Raw genomic sequence first — 24,174 nt, forward strand, 5'->3', positions numbered from 1 at the left:
ATCACCTTCTTCTAGACCAAATACTGGTTAAAACTGTTATTTTTATTATTATTTTAACCACTTGAAAAATTCTGGAGCGACCATTCTGCAAAAATAGCAGTTCTACAATCTTGCAATTAATGCTTCGCAACCTAATATATAGCCCTGGGGGACCCCGGTCAACTAACCATATAGGTTTTAAGAGGTTACATTTTCTTAATACTATCATACTACATGAGATGCAAACATAGATAAATGTTAAGACTCAAAATGCCAAAACATAAAATGTCCCCAAAATGCTGTTGTTTTTCATGACAAAATGAAAGCAATGAATAACAAAGATGCTGTCTTCTAGGGAAGGTCTTGTACCTTTGTGTCAGTCATCTACATACACATTAACATCCACACATATCACAGGCCAGCGCTTGTCAGTCTAAAATGAGATGATTGAGCACAAAACCATGTTGTCCTTGGATACTGTATATGTGGAACACCTCCTGCAGGCTGCCAGGTGTCTCCTGGTAATGCTTCGCATGTTTTTCTCACCAAGAAAGGAATTTACTTTACATCTTGGCAAAAGTTATTAAGTACCCGCCGTGATTTATGGTTTCGTACAGTTTTCCCATTATAACTCTCACATTAGGCGCTGCCTCTGACTCATAAACAATGCACTTTAAATAGAAGGTGAAGGGGTTATATGCAGTAAAAGTGAAAATAACACGGAGGAATTTACTGCAAAGGCTCCTCAGTCCCTACCACTCAGTCTGCCCTTTACATACAACCCAGGACTTATTTTAATTTATAAAATAAAAATATAACCGATATGGTATGTTACTCGATAACAAGTAGGCTATACATTGTAACCCTATACTGTCAGGTATAGGACACCTAATGGCACGATGTCAAAGTAGTTATTTGAAGCAGACGGATCATAGTGGACACTATACTGTAGTTACACCTCCTTTGTTGCTTACTTTGACTTCTATCATTCCATACGTGAACATGGCTTTGTTTTGAAGTCTAAATATAGCTGATTGTCATATAGTACGCCTGTTCTTTTACATCACACAAGCTTTGCAGCGTTTGTGATTTCTAAAAAAAAAATGTTCTACTTTGTAATCATTCTGTCAAAGCCGGCTCACATCTCATATTGCATGGAAAGCGTTGCAGGAAATGCGAGGCCTGCAGGCCGGCCCTCTCTGCGCCCGATCATAATTGAGGGCGGTTGGCCGTGGCAGGCAGCGATGTTTTGGTGATTTAAGATTTAATGTTACTCTGCATCCTCCAGGAGGATGTTGGTTTATCGACCGTTTATAAAAGACCGGGAGGCTGTGTCTTTAGGCCCACAGGTCCCGGCATATCCCTGGCTATTGATCCGCTGGGGGTAATAGACCCTGGGGGGGGGGGGGGGGGGGATGGGGGGGGGCGGGGGGGGGCGACCCTGGTTGGGGGTCAGCTATAGGTCTGTGGGATAGGCCACCCGGTGTCAACCGGGCCAAGAGGACACGCCGGGGCCTCGTCTGTGATGTCGAGAGGTACATTTGATATGCAGAATTAGATTCATCGATTTAACTTCCGCGGAGGAGGTATATATATGAGGATGCAGATCACGCCGAAGCGTGAGGTTGAAATGCCATCCGAAACGGATCTTGTGTTTTTCAAAGATTTTGCGGGGTGAAGCATTGGATTCCATACTGAGAGAGGGTCTCATGCTGTGCTGCTATTGAATGGAGGGTAAAGAGATATGCAGACGGAGAAGCCACCATGTCCCTGACAAATTCGTTATATTGCAGTCGCCGTCCAGGTGAATGGAGTTGCGTTCTTTGCTCTATAATAATAATGCCCTTTTGCTATATTAGTCACTGGAAATGTATTCTCATCCATACCTACAGTATATCTCCATACAAGACCAAAGCTCAACATAGAAATGTCACCACATAACCACTTAAACTCTATTATACTTTGTTGACCGGAGTCCCCCATACTCATCCTTTTCTCCATTTCTCTCTACACCAAATGTTTTAGCTGAAAATAGCGGATACAATCTTCCTTGTAGATCTGCTATTTTTGCCGAATGTTCATCATTTATTTATTATCACATTCCCAGTATGCCCCATATACATCGTCATAAAATAGCACTTCTAAAATCTCTCAACCTATTGAGATAGCATAATGTTGTGAGCTATACAGTAGACATTGTATTATAGTGTTATTTTCACTATAGCCGATTTGAAGCTTTTACAAATGTTGACATTTTGCATGGCTTTTAGAGAGTACGTCATGTACGGCCGCCACATCTATGGGATGCAATGTTTCTTTAGAGCACTAAACGACGACATAAGACATCATAAATACAGTGGGCACGTCACGAGTGTTATTTATTTAGATTTTCTTTTTTTAGATTTTCACACTTTGTGTGTGTGTGGTGTGTGTGTGTGTGTGTGTGGGGGGGTTATTATTATTATTATTTTTTGCTGCCCGTGTCAATGACCTGGATCAAAGATCCTCTTTTCAACGGAACCCTGCATTAGCTGACTAAAGGTAGACCGGCTACGAGGCTGATATGGTTCTAACGTCTCATCATCGACTCACTGCCTGCGGTGCAAATCGCATTATTACCGACACGACAGTCTCTGACATATCTCCCGAGGCCCTAACCAAGCTTTTCCTATAGGCTACTGAACTTCGGTTAGAGGACGCAAACGTCCCAGGAGGAATGCTGTTTGTCATCTATCGTCATCAACACCGCACAGGCTGATATATATTTTTATGTGTTTTAGTTCGGGGTGTTTTTTTTGCGACACTGCAGAATGTGTCTAAAAATAAGTGGCATCTATAAATGGCTGCTCGTGATGCACGGCTTTGGTTCCTCTTCCTATTTCCTTCGAACCATCTCGAGGAGGAAGAGACACACATTAAAATGTCAACAAGCACGGATCCATTTCGCCTCTTAAATAAAGCCAATTTGTGTGTGTGTGTGTGTGTGTGTGTGTGTGTGCGTGTGTGTGTGTGTGTGTGTGTGTGTGTGCACTCATGGGGGCTGGGGCACTTGGTAAGCCAAGGAGTGAGCGTGTTGATTTCAGTCCAGTGGAGCGACTTACTGAGAAAATCCGCATAAATTCAGGGAGGCATCTCAAACCCAGCTATTGTTAAAAAAAAAAACCCAAATCCTATTTGCCTATTTGTTCAGCATCCGGGGTTGATATTCAATTCTGACAACTCTGACAAAAGAAATGGAACATATTACTGGGGAAAGGACTCTAGAGTATCTGTGAGTCTAAAGCCTAATTTATTATACTCCGTTGTACGGCGGCGTCGAATCTACAAGCTCAATAAATTAAGCATAACTGAAGATCTCACACAACTTAACCAGAAAACTTTTCAACCCATTTTAATAGCTTATTGCACAAATGCACATACTTACAATCAGGGGGATTCATAAAATATCCATTGGCATTATATACTCTAACTAACTACACAACAGTATCTGTACTACACATAATGACAACATTGGACAAAAAAATATAAATCAACTTTTGCAATAGCAAACAGGGAAATCTGGGCAGTGCTTTCCTCATGTAAGTTTCAGTCATGTTGACACACCGGAGTAAAATCCGCCACACAAAACAAATCGACTCTTGTCGGGTGGAAAACTTGTATGTCCTCGTTTAATTTTCTTATATTGTAAATTAATTAATCTATTTTATCGAACAACAGTGTCAAACAAAATTAGTGAAAATAACCGATCTACAAGCTCACAACCCATCGCATTGCGAAGTGATCTGCTATTTTAGCTATTTCATAACAATTTGGGTGATCTATGGGTTGTATATATATATATATATATATATATATATATATATATATTAACTACATTTGACTTACAGGTTCTCATTTCCATTTCCTGAAAAGTGAAAGTTTTGGACATACAAGGTTTCTGCCTGATGGCGACAAAATCAACATTTTCTTCTCTTCTCGAGTTTCATACGCTAGAGGGTGAAATGACATGCAGTGCCGTTATCATATAGCCTACTATCATCTGTGAGGATTTTGATATCTTGTAATTAAAGCACAGCATCATGTCTACATCCATAGAAAATAAAACTGTGGTAACTGCACGTGTGTGTGTGTTTGCGACTTTGCGTCCATGTGTGCGTGTGTGTGTGCGTGTGTGCGTGCGTGCATGTAAATAAAGATTGATGCTAAGCTAATTGTGGCTAATGTGTCGCCCCTGAGGTTGCTTTTGTTGCTTGAACTTTTACCATGCCTGGCTGACAGCCACGCCCCTCCTGGGGAGAGAGCAGGGTCAGTTGGGAGGGGTGGGGTGGGGGGGTTAGCAGTAATTATAGCCCCTGCAGGAGTAACCTGATGTACACATCTGGTGCATATTAACAAACAACACTTGTGCATACATTACAAAAGATGTGACTCACGTCACATGGCCCTGGATGTATTGTGTGTGTGTGTGTGTGTGTGTGTGTGTGTGCGTGTTTGTGTGTGTGCCCGTGCCCGTGTGTGTGTGTGCCTGTGTGTGTGTGTGCCTGTGTGTGAGTGTGTGTGTGTGAGCTCTGCTGTCATGCTGGCGATAAAGTGTCCATCGTTGTCTTCAGTTACAGTTTTTGTCTTTTTTTCTTTAAGTGAAACGTCTCCTCTGTTACCCTGCATGGGAAGTGATGTGAGCACAGCAGGTGCCTCGTCTCACATCTCTCTCGCTCTATCTCCTCACCTCCTCCTGTCTCTCTCTCTCGCTCAAACTCAAAACGCACGAGCGCACGCAGGCACACGCACACACACACACACACACACACACACACACACACACACACGTGCGCACACTTAGAGACGGTACTTTCTCAGGAGCTCTGATTGCCACATGTACTTCCTCTCCGGAAAGTGCTCCGGGATCCTAATGCGACGGAAGTCCTGGATGCATTTATCCAGCTCCTGCTCCGGCGTCATCTTCTCCTTGTTGGCCTTCCTCTTCGCCGCCTCGCGGTCCCGCAGGTGGCCGAAGGTGCGCACTCGCAGCCCGTCCGTCTTGCGGCGCTGCATCTCGGCCTGCTGCAGCATGTTGTGCGCGGCGGGCCCCTTCTTCATCATGGCCCGGTCCAGCGTCTGGACGTTGTTGTTGTGCATCATGTTGGGGGGCAGGGGGCGCTGCTGCTGGCGCGCCACCGGCCCGCAGATGACGGTGCCCTGCGGGGAGCTGGCCTCCGACTGCGTCTCGGAGCAGGACGTGGACAGCTCGTTGAGGGACGTGCCGCTCTCGCCCTCCCGCTCGCTCTTGTGGCTCTTGCAGCAGCAGTCGCAGTGGGACGAGGACCACCTGGAGGGGCCGCCTATGTACACAACACACACACACACACACACACACACACACACAAACACGTTTCAGTTAATATACTTGTGTGAGGATGTTTGACGTTTTATAGGACGGTGATTTTTATAAATGCAATCGCCCCCTTTCGCCCGCCACCACCCTTTTTCTCCACTCCTTGGCTTATACCAAGAGCCCCAGCCCCCCCCCATAAAGGCCGAAAATACCAGAGCTGCGAGATCACCGTGACCATGATGTAGAGACTGGCGTAGTAGCCTATAAGAGCATAACTCCAACCCCAACCCCTAAATCTAACCGCTATACTCCTAACCCTAACTCCAACCTGAATCTTTTCCGAATTGAAAGTCCTCACAAGGATAGCAATACAAGCACAAGCACAAGCACACGCACACGCACACGCACACGCACACACACACACACACGTCAGTTGTCATAAGCATACATCACAGCAGATGTATACAGTAAAGATGTGGAGTACTGCTGCAGCGGTGTCTGCATGTGACACACTCCAGCAGTAATGAAAGGGAACGGATTATGTAGCGATCAAACACAACCTGACAAAATGTCCACAGCCATTTGAACGTCTTCCAAAATACTGTATATAGGATATGATTTAAACATTGTTATGCTGGTTTCAATGTACAGAATGTTATTTGAAAATGTTAGAGTGACACTAGTTTACCTTGGATGAAGATCCTATAGTTTCATACAGGCCGGTCGGTCTCTCTTATGATGAATTTAGCTACATAGAAATGTCTATTTGTATGTCTCTAAATGTTTGTATGTCTTTAAATGTTTTGATGAATTGAACAATGTGGACCCTGTTGTAAACAAGTGTAATGCTTAATTGGGTCGTCCACTCACAGTTGACAGTCTTTGTATTGAGTTTGTGCTTAAAATGTACTGTAAATTCTACAAACTGTTAATAAATATTTCAATCAATCAATCAAACTCTGCATTCTATGTGATCGCATCGCAGTAAGTATAAGGCATTCATTCACGAGAAAAGACAAAAGAAAAGTTGAAATATGGAGATACGATGTATTTTGCTCGACAGCAACGATATAAGAAGGTGTAGGTTCTTAACTTTGACCTTTAATAACTGAGCTTTGGGGTAGCAGTGGTCCATGCTATGCATATTGCTCTGTCAGAGAAGAAGACCCCCAGAGCGCTCCACTGAGCTCTGGGGGTCCCGCGGCAGCGCTAGCCTCGTAGCCAAAGTAATCAGCTCATCCTCGCAACGTCTCATTAAAACCATAACCTGGCCACCCCGTAATAAAGAAGACAGTGTATTGTTTCGGCGCTGTCGGGGCAGAAACCTCATATCTCAATTAGGGCTGTCAAAGTTAACGCACTATTAACTAGTTAACTCACAATCCTTTTAACGGCACGATTAACGCACTGTGAAGTTTGACAGAATGGTTGAGAGATGCATGGCAATTTTACACTGAAGAGTTGAATAATTGTTAAACAGCTGCATTACTTAAGTTAATTTAAGAATTAGAAAACATGTTATTTTGATCAACATGGCCTGTTATCTCTCGTAATGGTACCATTGGCCATCAATACAGTTCTTTAGTTTGGGTCTGGAAGGCTAAATGTCATCAAATGGTGGTCCGTGGCTCAAATGCAGAATAAATAATGGACCTTGATATGAAAAATCTTGAAAACCACTGATTTAAGGTATATTTAGAACGGATAAAAAATATGCGATTAATTTGCGATTAATCACAGTTAACTATGGACAATTATGCGATAAATCAGATTAAATATTTTAATCGATTGACAGCCCTAATCTCAATATGTTTTTTTTAAATAATTGAATGCCCTACTTTGATTTACAAGAGTGTGTGCAAAAGTATAGCGAAAATAGCCACTCTAGAACATCACATGTTGGCAACGCGCCGCCATTATAACCTCGTATAGATTTGCTATTGTCAAAACTTTTGATATATTTTTGAGGTGAAAGTCGTTAAAGTCTGTCTGGGGTGGGTTTCATTTTTAGTATAAATCATTAGCAAGAGCTTGTGACTAAATAATAACTACATTGGATCCACGTGAACACATGGTTATTTTAACAGTGAGTGACCATTTTTGGACATACAAGGTTTTCGCAGGAGATCCTGCTGCACGGTCAGATGGGGTTGCAGCAGCGACGTCGGCAGAATAAACCCAAGAAGACATCATAATAAGTCATCTCTGGCGCTGCGGAGCCGTAGCAACAGAATGGGGTCAGTGAGCAGTGGGCCGGTGCCAGGAGACCACTGTGGTGCCCTGTTGTCATGACCTTACTGTCACACACCATGGATATGGAGCTCAAGTGATTCTCAATCACCCCCCCCCCCCAGAGGTCCTTGAGGAGGGTTCCAGGCGGGGGTCCCCGAAAATATGAATGACTGATAGTTAAAAGGACGACTTCATTTCACCCATTTTCAGAATATCTTCATGTAATTGGTTCCCACTGAAGCTCATGATAAAATGGTATCGTTTTTTTCCTACTTGGTCTGTGTCTCACAGGAGGACTGTGGACACTTCAGAAAGCTGCCTGCTAGTGACATCACCATTAGGCAGGTTTATTTGTGTGTGTGTGTGAGAACATTAACCAGACCTTTAGCTGTCTAATACCTAAATATACATGGATAATAAAATGGACGGACGGACGGATACAGACAGACAGACAGACAGACAGACAGACATTATCTCCATACCTACAGTGCATGGAGCAAATGACACACCACATCGAACCAACTCATGTCCTAATAATAAGTATAACAGAACTTTTCCTCCTACTCACTTATCTTCCTCCTGCAGTTTATAGAAACATGAGAACACATTACTGCTGGCTGTCTGGTCTAGTTTTCTGTATAGAAGGAACCAGGTTTCTGTATTGTGCTCGTCAACTATACAGTTTTTATAATAGATTGTCAAAAGGCATTGTTGTGGTGTGTCTGTGTGTGTGTGTGTGACTGTGTGTGTGTGTGTGTGACTGTGTGTGTGTGTGTGTGTGTGTGTGTGTGTGTGTGTGTGTGTGTGTGTGTGTGTGTGTGTGTGTGTGTGTGTGTGTGTGTGTGTGTGTGTGTGTGTGTGTGTGTGTGTGCGTGCATGCGTGTGTGTGTGCGTGCGTGCGTCTGGAGGGGGAGGGTGCAGTATCAGGGTTTCATTTAAGTTGACAAAACCAATACCTTTCATTCTACATTATGAAAAATCCTAGAACTACATTTCATTTGATTATCAAAAAGGCACTGAAACACAAACACACGCACTCACGCACGCACACGCGCACGCACGCACACACACACCCACACACACACACACATGCACTGCAGACTGCAGAGTAGAAATATGGTTTGATCGCTATGAAACAGCAATGTGTACTTGTGTAGGAAACAAATGGACTCTGGCCTAGGCTTGGGGAAGGAAAAAAAACCACTCCTAATAGCTTTTCCGATGTAATGCTGTAAACTCAATGGCAATGATATCTCAGTGGGAGCAATAATTCAGCCATTAGCTCCTTCCACTGCATACCAATTTATATCGAGCAGAGTTCAAGAGGGATTTTAAACCCCTCTATGTTCATTGTAGTAATGACCTTATCGCCAGTGCTATGATTGCGTTGGGCTGATAGTGGGAGACACCCTAACAGCTTTTTAATGGCTAATCCATGAGCAAAGAGACCAATCAGAACACCAATTTCCACCCACAGAAAATATGCCCCCCCCCCCACCCCCCTTGAAACCGCATGCAAATCGTCGCTGTCTGTGTGAAAACCTCATTTGTCCAAAAAATCTTCCTTTGTGTTATTATTAACAAATTAATTAATTAGTTCTTAATTAGAACTAGGGTGGGGAGAATATAGGTAGAAAGTAGACATATGGACATAACAGGTTTCTGCCTGACAGCAACGAAATGGAGGCCGATGTTTCAGCAGTGAAACAACCGGAAGGGAGGAGACAGCAAGTATATTATTTCCAGTGGTGGAAGAGATACTTACAGAAAAGTAGCAATGTTACTAATGTGGTACATAAAATACCCTGTTCAAAATGTTACCTGAGCATAATGCACTTAACGTATTGCCATCAAACTGTGCTTAGTAAGTAAGAGTACTAAAAATGAGAAGATAATAGCCAACCTACAGGCTCACAATGCAATACGATACAACACGTTGTGAGCTTGTAGATCGGCTATTCTCAAATTTCTGAAGTATAAAAATAAGGCTTAAGTGTTCCTCTGGCGGGGGCAGCGGCTCAGAACCTCTGAACAGCGCTCAGCGGGTCAATGGAGACCCAATTGGTCTCCGGTTCCAACTCCGATGTTGCGGATTTTCCCCCTGGACCGCCCTGGGGTTTAGGAGGTTAATGCATTTTAATTATTTATATCTGCCAAGTAACTAGTATAGCTAGTACTTGTAGTGGAGTAAAAAGTACAATATTTGGTTCTCGGATGTTAAAGTTAAAGTTTTAAAGTAGGCCCTGTCACGAAATAAGCGAAAACAAAAATTACCTTGAAATTGTACTTACGTGTAGTACTTGAGTAAACATACTTAAATGTTACTTCTAAATGGATGGATGCGAGTCCAGAGGGTCTGCCTGTATGTCTAGGATTCCGGCCAGCAACCAATAAATAGCATCATTAATGTTCAGGCCAGTGCAGGGGGATGAATTGTAATGTAAGTTAACCACTGACAGGCAGGGAGGAGCCGGCTCTCGCACTTTGGGTCGACTAAAACATTTGACTCTTGTCTAAGAAATGAACCTCGAACAAGGTCCTCAGGGTTTGATTTGTAACCGCAAAAAACAGAGGGGGGAGACATTTTCTTAATCGCTTAGGCCTACTTGTTTGTATATGAAAAATAGCACATTTACAGGCTCAAAACACATCGTTGCAACACTGTGAGCTTGTAGAGCTGCTATTTTGTACTTTTTGCTACAAAATTGATTTTGATACATTTAGAAAATGTGCCCAAAGTAAGGGGTTAGTGTGGTCAATAGAGCACGATAGCACTACATAGACAATTTGGCCGATATCGATATCTGATAATATACAGGGTCCAATCGGCCAATACCGATATATTACATTATTAAATATTATATTTATATTGAGCTCATTGCTGAATTGTTTTGATTTTCAAAGCACATTATCACATTATTATTGCATCAATCAATCTGTGAAATATCGGTCAAGATCTGTGAAAAGTATCGGAATTATTTTGACATCAGTTCAGTTCGATACCAATATTTTTCTGAAATATCGTCCGATATGGATATACCGATAATATTGTGCATCACTAGTGGTCAACATTATTTTGTGATTGTGATATTATAAAATATCAATATCAATTTTCAAACATATCAGACTGTCACTGTCACATAAATATATATATATAATTATATATATATATATATATATATATATATATCCCAATTTCCAACCAGAGTTAAAAGCAGAGTCATCAATTTCCCCCTCCGAATCCAACCCTGAAGGTCTGGTATACGTACAGCATCTTGAACATGCATGCAAAAAAAACAATAATGATGGTGGTGAGCTGTCATGTGTAAAATGTGGCTTTTAAAGTGCACCGTCTGGTGTGTAGCAACGTTGACGTCTTTACATTTGATGGTCATTAAGACAGGACTCTGTAATAAATCTTGCCAGGAAACGGCGTAGTCACAGGCACGCAGTATTTAAACAAGTGGGTGCGTATTACTATGGTATCTTTTCAGGGAAGCCATTGATTTTTAATGTGCTTTTCTTCAGATCTATAGAGCCTGCACAACAGATCATATTCCAGGCCCCATTAAAAGACTGGGGCTTCACTTCTGTGGCTGTGTGTGAGTGTGCATAACTAACTTATAAGTCATGAATAAGACAGAGCGATGTAGGCTGTCTGTTGTTATCTGCACTGTGGAAGGACAGGGAGAGAGCGCGTTTTACGTCGGTGCAAGGCAGCGCTGCCACTGCTGTCAGTGGCAACCGGTTAGTTGCACACAACTGGTGCCACTAACTGATCATTTGGTCACACAAAACATTTACCAACTGAGGAGCACCCCCAGTGACACAGTGAGTAAGAGCATACATGCCACAATAAGGTTATAGAGTTCTGACCCTGGTTCGAAACTGACCCTAGTATAGGCAATATTTATGAGAGAAAGACCATGAAATTAACAAATGACCATTCTAAACAGCTGAGCAGAGTGCTGAGGGATTGACATGTATCTCTGTGACATGTTGCTTATAATGCAGATTTTAAACTCGAGTCAGAAATCCAGTCATTATGACAAAAGTTTGCAGATTCTCTGTACTCCATCATTCTAGACAACGCAAAGACAATACAAAGACGTATTCTATTTAGGCGTATGTATTGTATCACCATAGCGACAACATGGTTAGTTGGCATCATATTCATCATTGCCTTTAAGCCTAACATTTGAAATAAGCTAAAAGAAAGCTCTTTCTGCGCAGCGATACCTCAACACATTATCGGGGACAGTATTCAAACCACTGACCTTCAGGTTCACAGGTTGCTTATCTAACCATTGTGCCATGAGAGAGAGAGAGAGAGAGAGAGTGTGTTGTCTGCTAATTCCCCCACACAGTAACTCTGTCATTTCTCGACCGTTTCGGACGCGGGCGGCTCACCGGAACTGGGCCGGCACCCTGGGAGCGTTCCTGTGGGTCTGGAAGTTCCGGGTATACCCACCGGGGACCCCCACATGGAGTTGCACCACTCAGTTCACACGGGTGTGATTTTTTATTTTAGCACACAGATTTGGGCAGTTAGTCACAAACTGGACATGTGCTGTCGTCTCCACTTTCTGCTTTTTCAAATAAATGTAATTTATTCTCCAAAGCACTTGATGGTGCCAAAGTGCTTCCAGTCCTACCTTGGCATGTGCCAAAACTGACCCAATAGGCATTGACAGCCTTCCTTTACTACCTCGCCTATATTTGGCCATTAACTGGTATATGTGCCAAAATTGTCCCAGTCGTCATAGCAGTGCCACCTACTATTTATTTTATGGCACTGGATGGGGCGGGTGACAGAGAGCAAGAGAGAGGGAGAGAGGAAAGAGAGAGGGGAAGACGGAGAAAGAGAGATATACAGAGAGAGAGAGAGAGAGAGAGAGAGAGAGAGAGAGAGAGATGTTACAAGGATATTTTACTACTATATTTAACTACTTCATCTCTCTTAACTTAACTTAAATCTCGCAACTTTATGGAAATTCAATGTTTGCGTCAGGGACGGCTCCAGGTGGGCTGGGGGGGCTTCAGCGCCCTCTGGTGAAGGCCCAGGCCCCCTAAGCCCCTCTCCCCACAAACCCAATTGACTGACTTCAATGTAAACCAAAAATAATTAGCCCCCCTGCTCTGAATAGGCAACCCCCCCCCCCCCAATAGTCCTCCCAGTCACAACTTTCTGGAGCTGTCGCTGGTTTGCATGTCTGAATATTAATTTTTTCATTTGAACACAAACCAAAAACAATTCAGTCAGTAAATGTGTGGATGTAGGCTACTTACTGTAGGAGTTGGGGATTGAATGCAGTGTTCTGTGACACAAACAGCTTGCATGCAAATGTCAGTGGATTTATTGCCGAATTATACTGTTTGTTTTGTCTCTGTTGTCTATATTGACTCATTCGTGTTTGAGATGGAGGAAGGGTGGAAGGATGTGTTTCTTTTAGCAACCTATTCATCTGATGCTTTTGCAATCATGGAATCTGTCAGATGCATGGCAACAAATTGAATTCTCCACCATGATTGATCGATTTTAATTAAAGAATTGTAGTTTATACAGACGGATGGACGTATGGACAGACAGACAGACAGACAGACAGACAGACAGACAGACAGACAGACAGACAGTCAGACAGACAGACAGACAGACAGACAGACAGACAGAGACTGGTGATCCATAGCCATCATCATCATGTTTATCCATCACTAACAGAAATGTGAGTCAGAAGACCATCAGGACAACAACAACAAAGGCAGACAGACAGAGGAAACCCCACTGGGTTGAACTCTTCTTCAAGGCATTGTGCAATGTCAGCGAGCTGTAACAGCAATCCAAGCAATCCATTGCATACAGTGGCTTCAGAACCCGACAGCCTCTCAAATATGAAGTATCCAATCTCAGTGGTAACATGCTCCGTGGCCCCAATACAAACAGATAAAAATAGGACTGGGGCACAAAGCAACCTTTCGAGAGCTAAGCTGCTGCCTGCATGATTCAGACCAAATCTGGCTGAACTTTTGAATTTCAGAAGATATAAGTTTTTGTTTGTTTATTTGCTCGCTTACTTGCTTGAAATCCCTTTTTTGTATGCCATCTGTCTTCCCACAATAACAGCCTGCCCTGCTAAGCAGTGTGAATAATCCAGTAAAGACACTTTCATTCTCAAACACTGGAGTGATGACATCATTTTGCATGGTTTTAGTTCAAGCACATTGTATATTCTAGCCTTTGATACAAAACAATAAAGACAGAAACAATGCACAAAGCACCAAAGCTGTTAGTAAAACCCCAAAACCTTGTCATATTTATACAGCCAGGCAGAGTTAATCTCATATCATGTAATGTAATGAATTGCATTTCATAGCGCTTTTCCAAGTGCTGAAAGCGCTTCAGTTCACAATGGTTCATTCATTCATACATTGGGTGGTGAAGCGGCGAACAGTCGACGGCACACATTCACACACTAATAGTGGCGAGCTCACACCAACCAACTCACTGGAGGCAATGAAGCGTTCAGTGTCTTGCCCAAGGACACTTCGACACGTGGACAGGAGGAGGAGCCGGGATTAGAACCGCCGACCCAGGGATCATTGGGCGACCTGCTCTACCTCCTGAGCCACAGCTGCCCTGAAAGTACAGTTACTTGAGTACTGTATATACTCCAGTACTTTAACTCAAGTACAAATTCGACTGAGCAACTTTCACTTGGAGATGAGTAATATTTGACCAAGAGTATACCCATACTTTGACTCAGAAACTGAGGTTGAGTACTTTGGCCAATGGCCACCACTGCATCATGTAAGCAAGCAGAGGTAAAATGCTAGATACAGTTCTATTTTTTATATGCTTCCCATCTCCAGTTACCCAAATGATTTCGTCCTGCCACCGCCTCAGGAGGATGAGCATTGTTTTTATGTGCTTGTTAACTCGCAAATTAGGCCAGAGTGTCCTTGCAGTGGAAAAAGACTTCTGTCTTATGAAACCAATGCCAGTCCTTGCTGGGAACCCATTATTACCTCCTTGAGTGTCAACCTTTCAGCAGGTGACAGACAGGTCTCAATCATATTTGTTATACTTATATAATATAGAGAAAGGACTGCCCCGCCCTGACCTATTCATTTCAATGAAGTTGAAACCAGGGGGGCAGTCAGACAGATATTTTGTGAAGCCACTAAGAAAATCGGGACTTCCTGAAAGTTCATATAATGGCCTGTTGGCGCTGTCATTGGGCCCAAAAAAACCCATAGTATTACCATGTATTTGGGCCAAACTTCACCTAGACTGTATTACCTTAATAAACATGGTCATGAATACTTTCTGCTTCCAGTCACTAGTTTAAAGTCTCATAAAGTTGCGTATGTTCTGAGGGGCGTGGCTACCGTTACAGTCTATGATCGGGAGCCACCCCCCGTTCGAGTCAAAATAAAAACCAACGAAGAAGAAGGGGGCCTTGTTGTCTGGGCCAGCCAATGGCCAGCTGGGCCCCAAACGGATGTACAAAGATGGCGACTTACAGTTCAAGGACTGACAGGCTTCATTTTACGTCCATATAAGACCCGGAGAACACTTTGTCCATGTTGGTTGAAACCAGCACACAAAGCTCTCTGATGTACGCTTTTTCCGTATTTGAGCAGAATGAGCACCAATCAGGATTGCAATCCCAGATTTGTCCACAAGGCCACGGCAGCTTCACTGTTCTATACTGCGGATCAATGCGGGCTTGGTCTCAATCCACAGACCCGTGCCCAGCGGACCCAGTCAGCACCTCGCTATACCTATTACAATATACAGTATGTCCATAATATTTGCATACATTTGAATATCAGATTCCAAATTACCTTGGCTCATTCAGACCACGCTCCTGAAGCAACCTTTAATCAAATTCTTTATGATGAAAAAAAAAGAGCTAATGACATCAGCAAGATGTCCATCTAAGAAGGATTGATGGTGACAACCCAAGGGCACACTGATGCTCACGCTGCCCGGGGTATTTGCTGTCTGCAGTCCGGTCCCTGAACCAAGTTACAATTGAATTCCACTGGCTGACTGACGGTGACAAGAGGGCGTTGTCCCAACCCGGAGTCAGAAGGGTGACTGGCTGAGTGTCTCCCATGACAGAGAAATGAACAACCCCTGAGGCTCTGAGTCTCTCCCATGACAAGAGAAATGAACAACCCCTGAGGCTCTGAGTCTCTCCCTGACAAGAGAAATGAACAACCCCTGAGGTTCTGAGTCTCTCCCTGACAGAGAAATGAACAACCCCTGAGGCTCTGAGTCTCTCCCATGACAGAGAAATGAACAACCCCTGAGGCTCTGAGTCTCTCCCTGACAAGAGAAATGAACAACCCAGGCTCACAGATTGGAATGTTTTGTGTACTCTCCCTCCCCACAGGCCTGACTCCTATACCCCAACCCGCAGCCTCCCATCAACGAGTACTGATGGAGTCAGATGAGTCAGGGAGAGAGCAAGAGAGACAGAGAGAGAATAAGAGAGTGAGGGTGGGAGGGAGAGGGAGGGAGAGAGAGAGAGAGAGAGTGAGGGAGAGAGTGGGGGAGAGAGCATGAGGGAGAGAGCGAGGGAGGGGAAGATTGAAGGAAAGATGGAGAGAGTGTGTCTTGGAGAGTATTGGAGAGCTCTAGTCATCACATAAATGATTCCCCAGAAGGTGGTGTGTGTGTGTGTGTGTGTGTGCGTGCGTGCGTGTGTGTGTGTGCGTGTGTGTGTGTGTGTGTGTGTGTGTGTGTGTGTGTGTGTGTGTGTGTGTGTGCATGTACATGCGTGTGTGTGTGTGTGTGTGTGTGTGTGTTGGGGGGGGGGGGGGGGAGTTCTCTCCCTGTCAGTGCAGTGAGTGCAGAGGATACAACATTCAAAGACATGGTGGGTGTAAAAGTCCGACCTCCGTCATCAGCTCTTCCGTTCATTGCTGTGGCAGTAGGTGGCCGCAGCGGTCCCACCACGAGGAGGAATCCTCGCTGGGACCTTTAAACGGTGTTGTCATTTTGTTCTCCAAATTGGCTACCTTGCACACGCAGGTGTACAGACGCCAATGCAATCACTGCCTTACAAAGACATCATTCAGAGGCTTGGACGCGATCAATGATGCAAATTAAACCATTGTCTCTGTAAAATATAGCTGATACGGCTGAGGTAGAGGTCAGACCGAGTGTTAAAGAACGACCGGCGGGCCAAAAATGCCACGCGAGCCGGCACAACTGCTAATTGGCGTGGATGAGATTCAGGGTCGATGGGATTCTTGCTATCTGGCTTTGTGCTTCACTTCATTTATATTATATATCGAGGGAGGGGAGGAGGTCCTCGCAGCATTCCTCCTGCATATACAAACACCAGGCACTGTCGCTGGCATTTCAGTTGATAAATAAAAATGACATGTCTTGTTTTGCCTATTAGGCTTTCTTTGTAAACAAAGAATGCTGCAGGGCAGATAATGAATAGCTTATATAAAGCCTGTCACTGAAATATATACGAAATTCATATTTTTTTCTAACTATAAATGCACCAAGTTTCTGTGTGTGTACTGTGTGTACGACTGTACACACACACGTAACTCGAGAACCGTTCGCGCCACCTATACTTCAGATTTGACACGCGCGTTCCACACCCCCACAGGGATGTGGTGTCGAGCCGGTCGGAGGACCAGGACCGCCACAAAAGGCCTCTGCCCAGGGCCGCAGCTGACATCACAAGGCCTCTGCCCGGGCCAGACTCCATATTTAGTAAGTAAGTAAGTAAATTGTATTTATAAAGCACCTTTCTTAACAAGGTTACAAAGTGCTGCACAGTGAACATAATAAAAATCAATCAAAATTAAAACAGGACAGTGTAATGATACATTCTATCTACAAAGAGTAGAACAAGCAATAAGAACAACATGATCAAGGTCAAATAACATCGGGAAAGTGTTTCCGGAATAAAAACGTTTTCAACAAACTCTTAGAAATATTGACAGACTCAGCGTTTTTTAAAGTGCAAGGCAGGGCGTTCCATAATGTAGGTGCAACTACTGCAAAGGCACGGTCACCCTTTGTCTTTCGCTTAGTCCCAGGAACCATGAGGAGGCCTTTGTCAGAGGATCGCAGGGATCTCACATTGACCTTGGGGGGGCAGAAGATCACAGATTTAAGGTCCATGTAGTGCTTTAAAAGTAGTTAAAAGGATTTTAAAATCTGCCTAAAGACGTATTTGTCCCACCGACTTCTGACATCATTTGCATAGACTCCATATTTGGGCATGCCTGACAAAGATCTGTCCAGAAACGCCACAAAGGTCCTCGTCCACACGAGTCCCACGGGCACCGCTCAGTAAAATAATAATTGACAGGCCATACTAATTTTCTATAAAATTGTGCGAAAGAGTGATGCCAGGTTGAAAGGATAGAATAAAAGAGCATGGATAATGATGATTATGATGGAAATCCAGCTGCTTAGCCCGCTTTTATATTAGATGAATGGAAACGACGAATCAGCACTTATGCAAAAATAATTGCAATTAGCTCCAATAATTGCGATCGGGCGATTATGTAATAATTGCGATAGGCCTGCACGCAGACATATAGGCTATACGCTCCATCGCGGGTAGCTCTGATAGGACAGTGTCCTTGTGTCTCTGGGGATGACAATCTGAGAACCCACCCGCAAAGAATTAAGGAAAAACAGAGCCCTCTTTTGCCCTCCTTTGAATTTGAGCAAGTCAACAGTCTGCCTCGAGACACTACAGGGATCATAAAGCCTGTTTTATGCTTTCTTTGTGTGCTGTGTGTGTGTGTGTGTGTGTGTGTGTGTGTGTGTGTGTGTGTGTGTATGTGTGTGTGTGTGTGTGTGTGCGTGTGTGTGTGTGTGCGTGCATACGTGCGTGTGTGTGTGTGTGTGTGTGTGTGTGTGTGTGTGTGTGTGTGTGTGTGTGTGTGTGTGTGCGTGTGTGTGTGTGCGTGCATACGTGTGTGTGTGTGTGTGTGTGTGTGTGTGTGTGTGTGTGTGTGTGTGTGTGCGTGTTTTAAGAGGGTCACCAAATCTAATCCATAATGACGATTGATTACATATCAAAACAAAAACTCTCTCCCATTTCCTTCTGGATCTTTTCAATATACTGGGGGGGGAATACTCCAGGGTGAGGAGGCTTGTCTAGACGGAATGATGGAGCATCCATGGTCGAGCAGCTCTGGTGAGAAGAATGGCAGAGGCTTGCGCGTCCATAGACTCCATACCTCACTCCAGACCTCTTTAGACTGACGTGACTTTATTCATAGGAGCTCCATTCATCTCGCGTAAGCACCGCCAATCCATCCCGGCTGCAACCAGCCTCTCTGGGAGGCTGGGACGGCCCAATCTCAGCCTCCATTACACCCAAGCAATTGATTACCTTCCCGTCTCTTGCTGTCGTCTTGTGGCCATTGTTCAGAGGCCATTATGCCCACAAATCATCCCATTTCGCAGGCCAAAAGAAGACTGCACATTTATATTAACAGAGCACACCTGGAGAGCGCAATCATTCTCCATCTGTGTGTGCCTCTCGTTTTGACAGACACCATTTCACAGCTCTTTCAGAAGAGGGAAAATGAAATTGTGTCTGACATTACCTGCACTGCTGTACAATGATTATGTTCTCTGCCACAGTGATGTGGAAGCAATATTGCCAAAGCCTGTTCCGAGGCCATGTTATGCCACAACAGTAATAGCACCTCATCTTCTATTCTGAATTTCCCTCAGCATAAACGATGACGAAACAAAGTTTCTCCCTATGGAAAATATGCCATATTGTTAAGCAGTGTGTTAAAACAGACATTAAACTAAAGGCTAATGCGTTTAATCATCTTGTCAATTTGGCTTAATCTCTCAGGCAATTTAAAATGGGACATTGCTTGTCTTTGATAATAAGTTGTAACTCTCCAGTGGTTTAGTAGAGACAAGGTAATATTGTAAGAGCTCAGATTGCTTTTTAATTAGGCAACATTCTTCCCATCCCCCAGAGATAATTAGTATCATGGAGCCTGGTCCCAATGCAAATAGGAGGTTAGAGACATTTATCACCATGGCAATAATGTTGTCACTAATAATCTACAACCTAAACGTCCCCATCATAATAAATGACCTACATTTCAAGCAGCTCAACAAATAAAATCATAGGTTCATGATTGCCACAGTGAAAGCCTCTCTTGTATGCTTGACAGTCAGCTTCTCCCAGCAGAAAGCAATGAACCCATGATCACGACACGATGATTCCAAAGCTTCTAATCACTTGAGCCACCACTACAAATCCTGTTCATTCTGACACACATGGAAAATGCACTCTCTCTCATAACACTTTAAATGCAAATGTAAAGTGTCATTCCTATCCAATATAAAAGGTGCTATACCAACTCTAACCAACCATATACTTAACCTCAATATCCCTGGAGTCCCTATTTTGTTGATGCCACGAAAATTCTCAAACATAGCCTAGGCCTGCCTGCTTAATTGAACAAGTCGTCCACTGGTGTGGTGCAGCAAAAATAGCAGATCTACATAATGCATTGCATCGTTACGTATTATGAGCTTGTAGATTGGCCATTTCCATCATATGAATGGAATATACAGTAAGTGTTTCATGCAATGACATTGCCGTCTCCTTGTTGATTAATTGAAAGCATCAGTGTTCTTTTTTCTCTGAGACAGAAAGGAGACACCAAACGTGTATTCCTTACTTGGCAGGCCTGCAAATAATAATTGACAGTACGATGTCTTTACGTCAAAAAGGGACAGAGTCCACCCCACTGTCGCAACAGATGAGCCATTATCAGCCACTCAGCCCCCGAGGCCAAGCAGTGAATCAGCGAATGTCTGCTTGGGTGTCATGATGCTGAAAGGAGTTAGTGAAGCCTGCAGGAAACAACTGGTGCATATGACAGGAAGGAAGGACCGTGTGACTGGCATTGAGGAACCCATCGGTCTGGGAGAGTAACTCCCAATTTGTTTACTGCACTGCACTGCCTTTCCCCAACCCATCCGAACAAACCCAGAAATCCACAATCCCAGCTTTTCGCTCCGTAGAAGCCAAGTGGGAGCTTGCAGCAGCACCAGGCAGGCAGCACATGCTGCTGAAAATAAAACACATCTGTTTTGAGTGCTCCCAACGGCGCGCTTGTCTCCATTCATTCCTTGGTTCAAGTCTACCTGACCCAGGTCTGCAGGCTGCACCCCACATTCCGAATCGGGTTACAGTATTGCTCTGATCAGGGGAGACCGGCCAGGTTTGCTCCTGAGGAGTGAGGACTGTCCTGTCAAGTCAGTCCATCATTGAGATATTAAGCCCACCTGTCTTTTAACTCTCTCTATCTGCTTCCCCTCAGCCTCAACCTTGTCTGCTCTCCTTCAATTTCTCTGCTGTCTTACTGAGCTAATTCTCTCTCTCCCAAACTCACCTTCTCCTTTACTTAATTTTTCTATTTTTGCTCTCTGCCCCCTCCTCTCCCTCTCCCCTTTGGCTCCCTCCCTCTCTCTCTCTCTCTCTTTTCTCTTTCTCCCTCTCTCTCAGCCCATCTCTCACCCTGACTCTGAGTACATGCTCTCTCTCTCTCTCGTCAGCTCTCATGCAACTTTTACTCTCACTCCCACTCAATCACTCATCCGTCCATCTGCTCTCCCTTCTTAGTGCACTAAGTATAAATTATCCTTACAGTAGGCCTATGTCTCTGTTCCTCTCTCCTCTTTGCTCTGTTCTCTAAAATGCTTCATGCACTGTTTCTCCCAACCGGGAGGCAAACTCTAACCTATACTCTTCCCTCTTCCATAACCAATTAAACCTATTTATCATATAGTGACTAGAATTGAATGGTGGAGTGATGGCTTGGCTATAAAATCCTATATGAATAGTGAGGTCAAAGCGTGTCTCTGTGTTTTCATTTAACATGGGCATGCACTTCATTAGCAAACCATATGCCTTTATGTTGCTCAATCCACCCCCACCACCAACCTTGACCTACTGTGCTTTTTAGTGCTTTTTAATTGGCCATATGTTCCAACTTCTCTCACCTCAAATAAAGGAATGAGTGTGGCTGTAATGATGGTGTAGTTACTAGTTATTGCCAAACGTTGTCATTTTGTGTGTGTGAGGATACAGCAGCAGCACTGAATGAGGAGTTTTGCGGGCCAAATGGTATTAAATTATGCATAACATATGTGCCCCCTTAAGCTGCCCGCATCCAGGCAGTCATCCATGTTTAAGTACAGTGTATGCATAGCCACAGGGGATCCAGACATACTGTAGAGTGACTCACATCCCCTGAAACCAGAGGTCAGGGTTGCCTGCCTCTAATGTCGGGCAGATTAAAAGTCATCCTCTGTAAAAGATGCAAAATGAGAGTGGGTACTAAGAAGTAAGAACCGACCCAATCATGCCTCCTGGCGGTGTGAGCCTGCCCTGGACCATCGTGCAAACAAACGGGCTATGCCTCCCAAAAGCAATGCATATTATGATTATGTAACAAAAATATACACTTACGGTAAAAGACATACTGTGTGTAATTGGACCAGACTCTGTCGTCCGCGTAATGAGTGATGGGGGACGCGGTCAGCGAAGAATTGCAGGCGACGATGTGAAAGCCGCCCTCGGACAGCATATCAAAGGCTCTCTCCAGGTGTCTGAATTTGAGGTAGACCCTGCACGTGTAGCGGTCCGGTGGCCTGTCCGACTCGCGGTTCTCGCTCAAGGTGTCACCGAAGACCTCTTTGGCCAGACCGATTCTGCCGCTGATGAAAATCCTGGGTACTTTTTTGGGCGCTTTGGCATCGACGACGTGACTCTCCCTGCCCCCCGCGGTGCAAGTCCCCTTGTAGCCGACCGTGATGTAGCCGTACCGCCGGTCGAGGGAGTAGGAGGAATAGAACCTCTGGTCGCTGCCCTGTGACGGCTCGTCAAAGTCACTGTAGTAGCAATCATCTGGAACTAGTTTGGATTCGTCGGAGGACAAAAGTTTGCCCAATTCGGGCAGCTGGAAGTATTCCGCCTCTCGTTTCAACCTGCCTTTCTCGGGGAAGTGGTCGGGCAGGACAATCTGCTTGTCTCGGAGGTAATCCAATACATACCTAAACAGAAAACCATCTCTGTCGATGAAGTATCGTCCTCTAAGGTCCCGCGACAAGTCATTTGAAGAGCCCTTCTTATTAGAAAACAGCTTTCCAAGTAAAGAATTCGGGATGCTCGTCAAGGTGGTGTGCCGGGTGTAGTAAACCTGTCCACCTACATTTAGTTCAATGACATCTGACGGTGGGTTCTGAACTGACCCTTCCTCTTTTGCAGGCTGGGTTTTGCAGTTTTCACTCAATGCCATGTTCAGAATCCGTTCTTATTGCTCGGAAACCGGAGCTTCAATCACGGAGCGGCGCAAATGTTCCAGAAGTTCAGCAGCATATGGGATGCAAATGCATGCTGCCTGTCGATTTCCCCCACACCCACATATCAGCACTGATCCAAGCTGCAAAGCATGCCTCACAAATGTCCACGATAATCAACCCTCGAGCTGTGCCCAAACTGCCCATGTACTGTTTAACCCCATGCGTAAACGTGCCTATCCGCGGTGCCTCCCTTTTGCACGGAATCGATTATTTACAACTACAGAACGCATCATGTTACACTTACACACATCTGCCACCACCACGAGTCATGGCTGTGACTGCATATGCTATGACTGTAATCCTCTCTTCACACAGACATTTTCCACGACGAGGGAAAAGTTTTTAAAAAATATATAGCCTATATATCTCAGAGTTTCCTTTGTTTTTGTTTGTTTTTGAAGGAAAAGGTTCACCTTCACGTGTCTGGGTCCTCATCTAATTAGTCCACCGTAATTGGAAATCTGCGCCCCTTATTATTCGTCGCTTGTCATAAAATGTGGTGCTGGAATTGAGACTCCGATGTTACTGGGAAAGGCGGTGGGATTTGGAGCCCTGTGCGCGCCCATCTCTCCAAAAGTGCAGCATAGGTAGGCTACGGTGGAGCTAGCCGCGTCGTGCGTGCACAGCGCGGCACAGCAGAGCACACATGATGATGTTGCTCCAGTCCAAGCTGGGTAAGAGGGGGGGGGGGGGGGGGGGGACGTCCCATGAAGTAATGTCTTACATCATCTTAAAGGCAAATTACATTTAGGCTGCCGAACGGTCGACGTAGAATGAGTTCATTGTTGTGAAATTGTATAACACAGTCTATTTATATATTGATGTCATTGAATGGGGTAGTGATGATAATTGATTGTTCAGCTGATGCAGGATCTATTTAACCTTGAGTTATTTTTGTTCATTTTAGGACATATATAGGACACAATGCAACAACACAACAATCCAGAGACTATCAGTGAGGTCACAACAAGAGATGGAATTCAGAATGTGTGTGTGTGTGTGTATGCGTGTGTGTATATGTGTGTATTGTGTACAGTATATTCAGGCTTAGCCTTTTATTTATTTATTGCAGTGTTATTGAAAACAAAACATTGTACTTTTCCTTTGCTTTTCTGCATGTTCATTTGCTGAACCTATAAAACAGAAAACAGTGGTGAAATAAACGCTCTGAGGCCTTTTATTATTCTTGCATAGCAAGAAGGCGTTGGTTGGTGATGAAAGGACCCTTGACACATGG

General features: G+C 44.2%; 1 protein-coding gene across 1 annotated transcript; it reads right to left on the reverse strand.

Annotated features, from left to right (window-relative positions):
• Positions 1-4,815: 4,815 nt before the first annotated feature.
• On the reverse strand, positions 4,816-22,873 carry kctd16a (potassium channel tetramerization domain containing 16a; the record flags this gene model as incomplete). The annotated part of the gene is made up of 2 exons (XM_083785530.1): positions 4,816-5,318; positions 22,045-22,873. 2 exons carry the CDS (start codon positions 22,871-22,873, stop codon positions 4,816-4,818), a joined length of 1,332 nt encoding a protein of 443 aa, XP_083641656.1.
• Positions 22,874-24,174: the final 1,301 nt, after the last annotated feature.

The sequence above is a fragment of the Protomyctophum parallelum genome (genome assembly GCF_964188405.1).
Source record: "Protomyctophum parallelum genome assembly, chromosome: 16".
In the NCBI taxonomy this organism is placed as follows: Eukaryota; Metazoa; Chordata; class Actinopteri; order Myctophiformes; family Myctophidae; genus Protomyctophum; species Protomyctophum parallelum.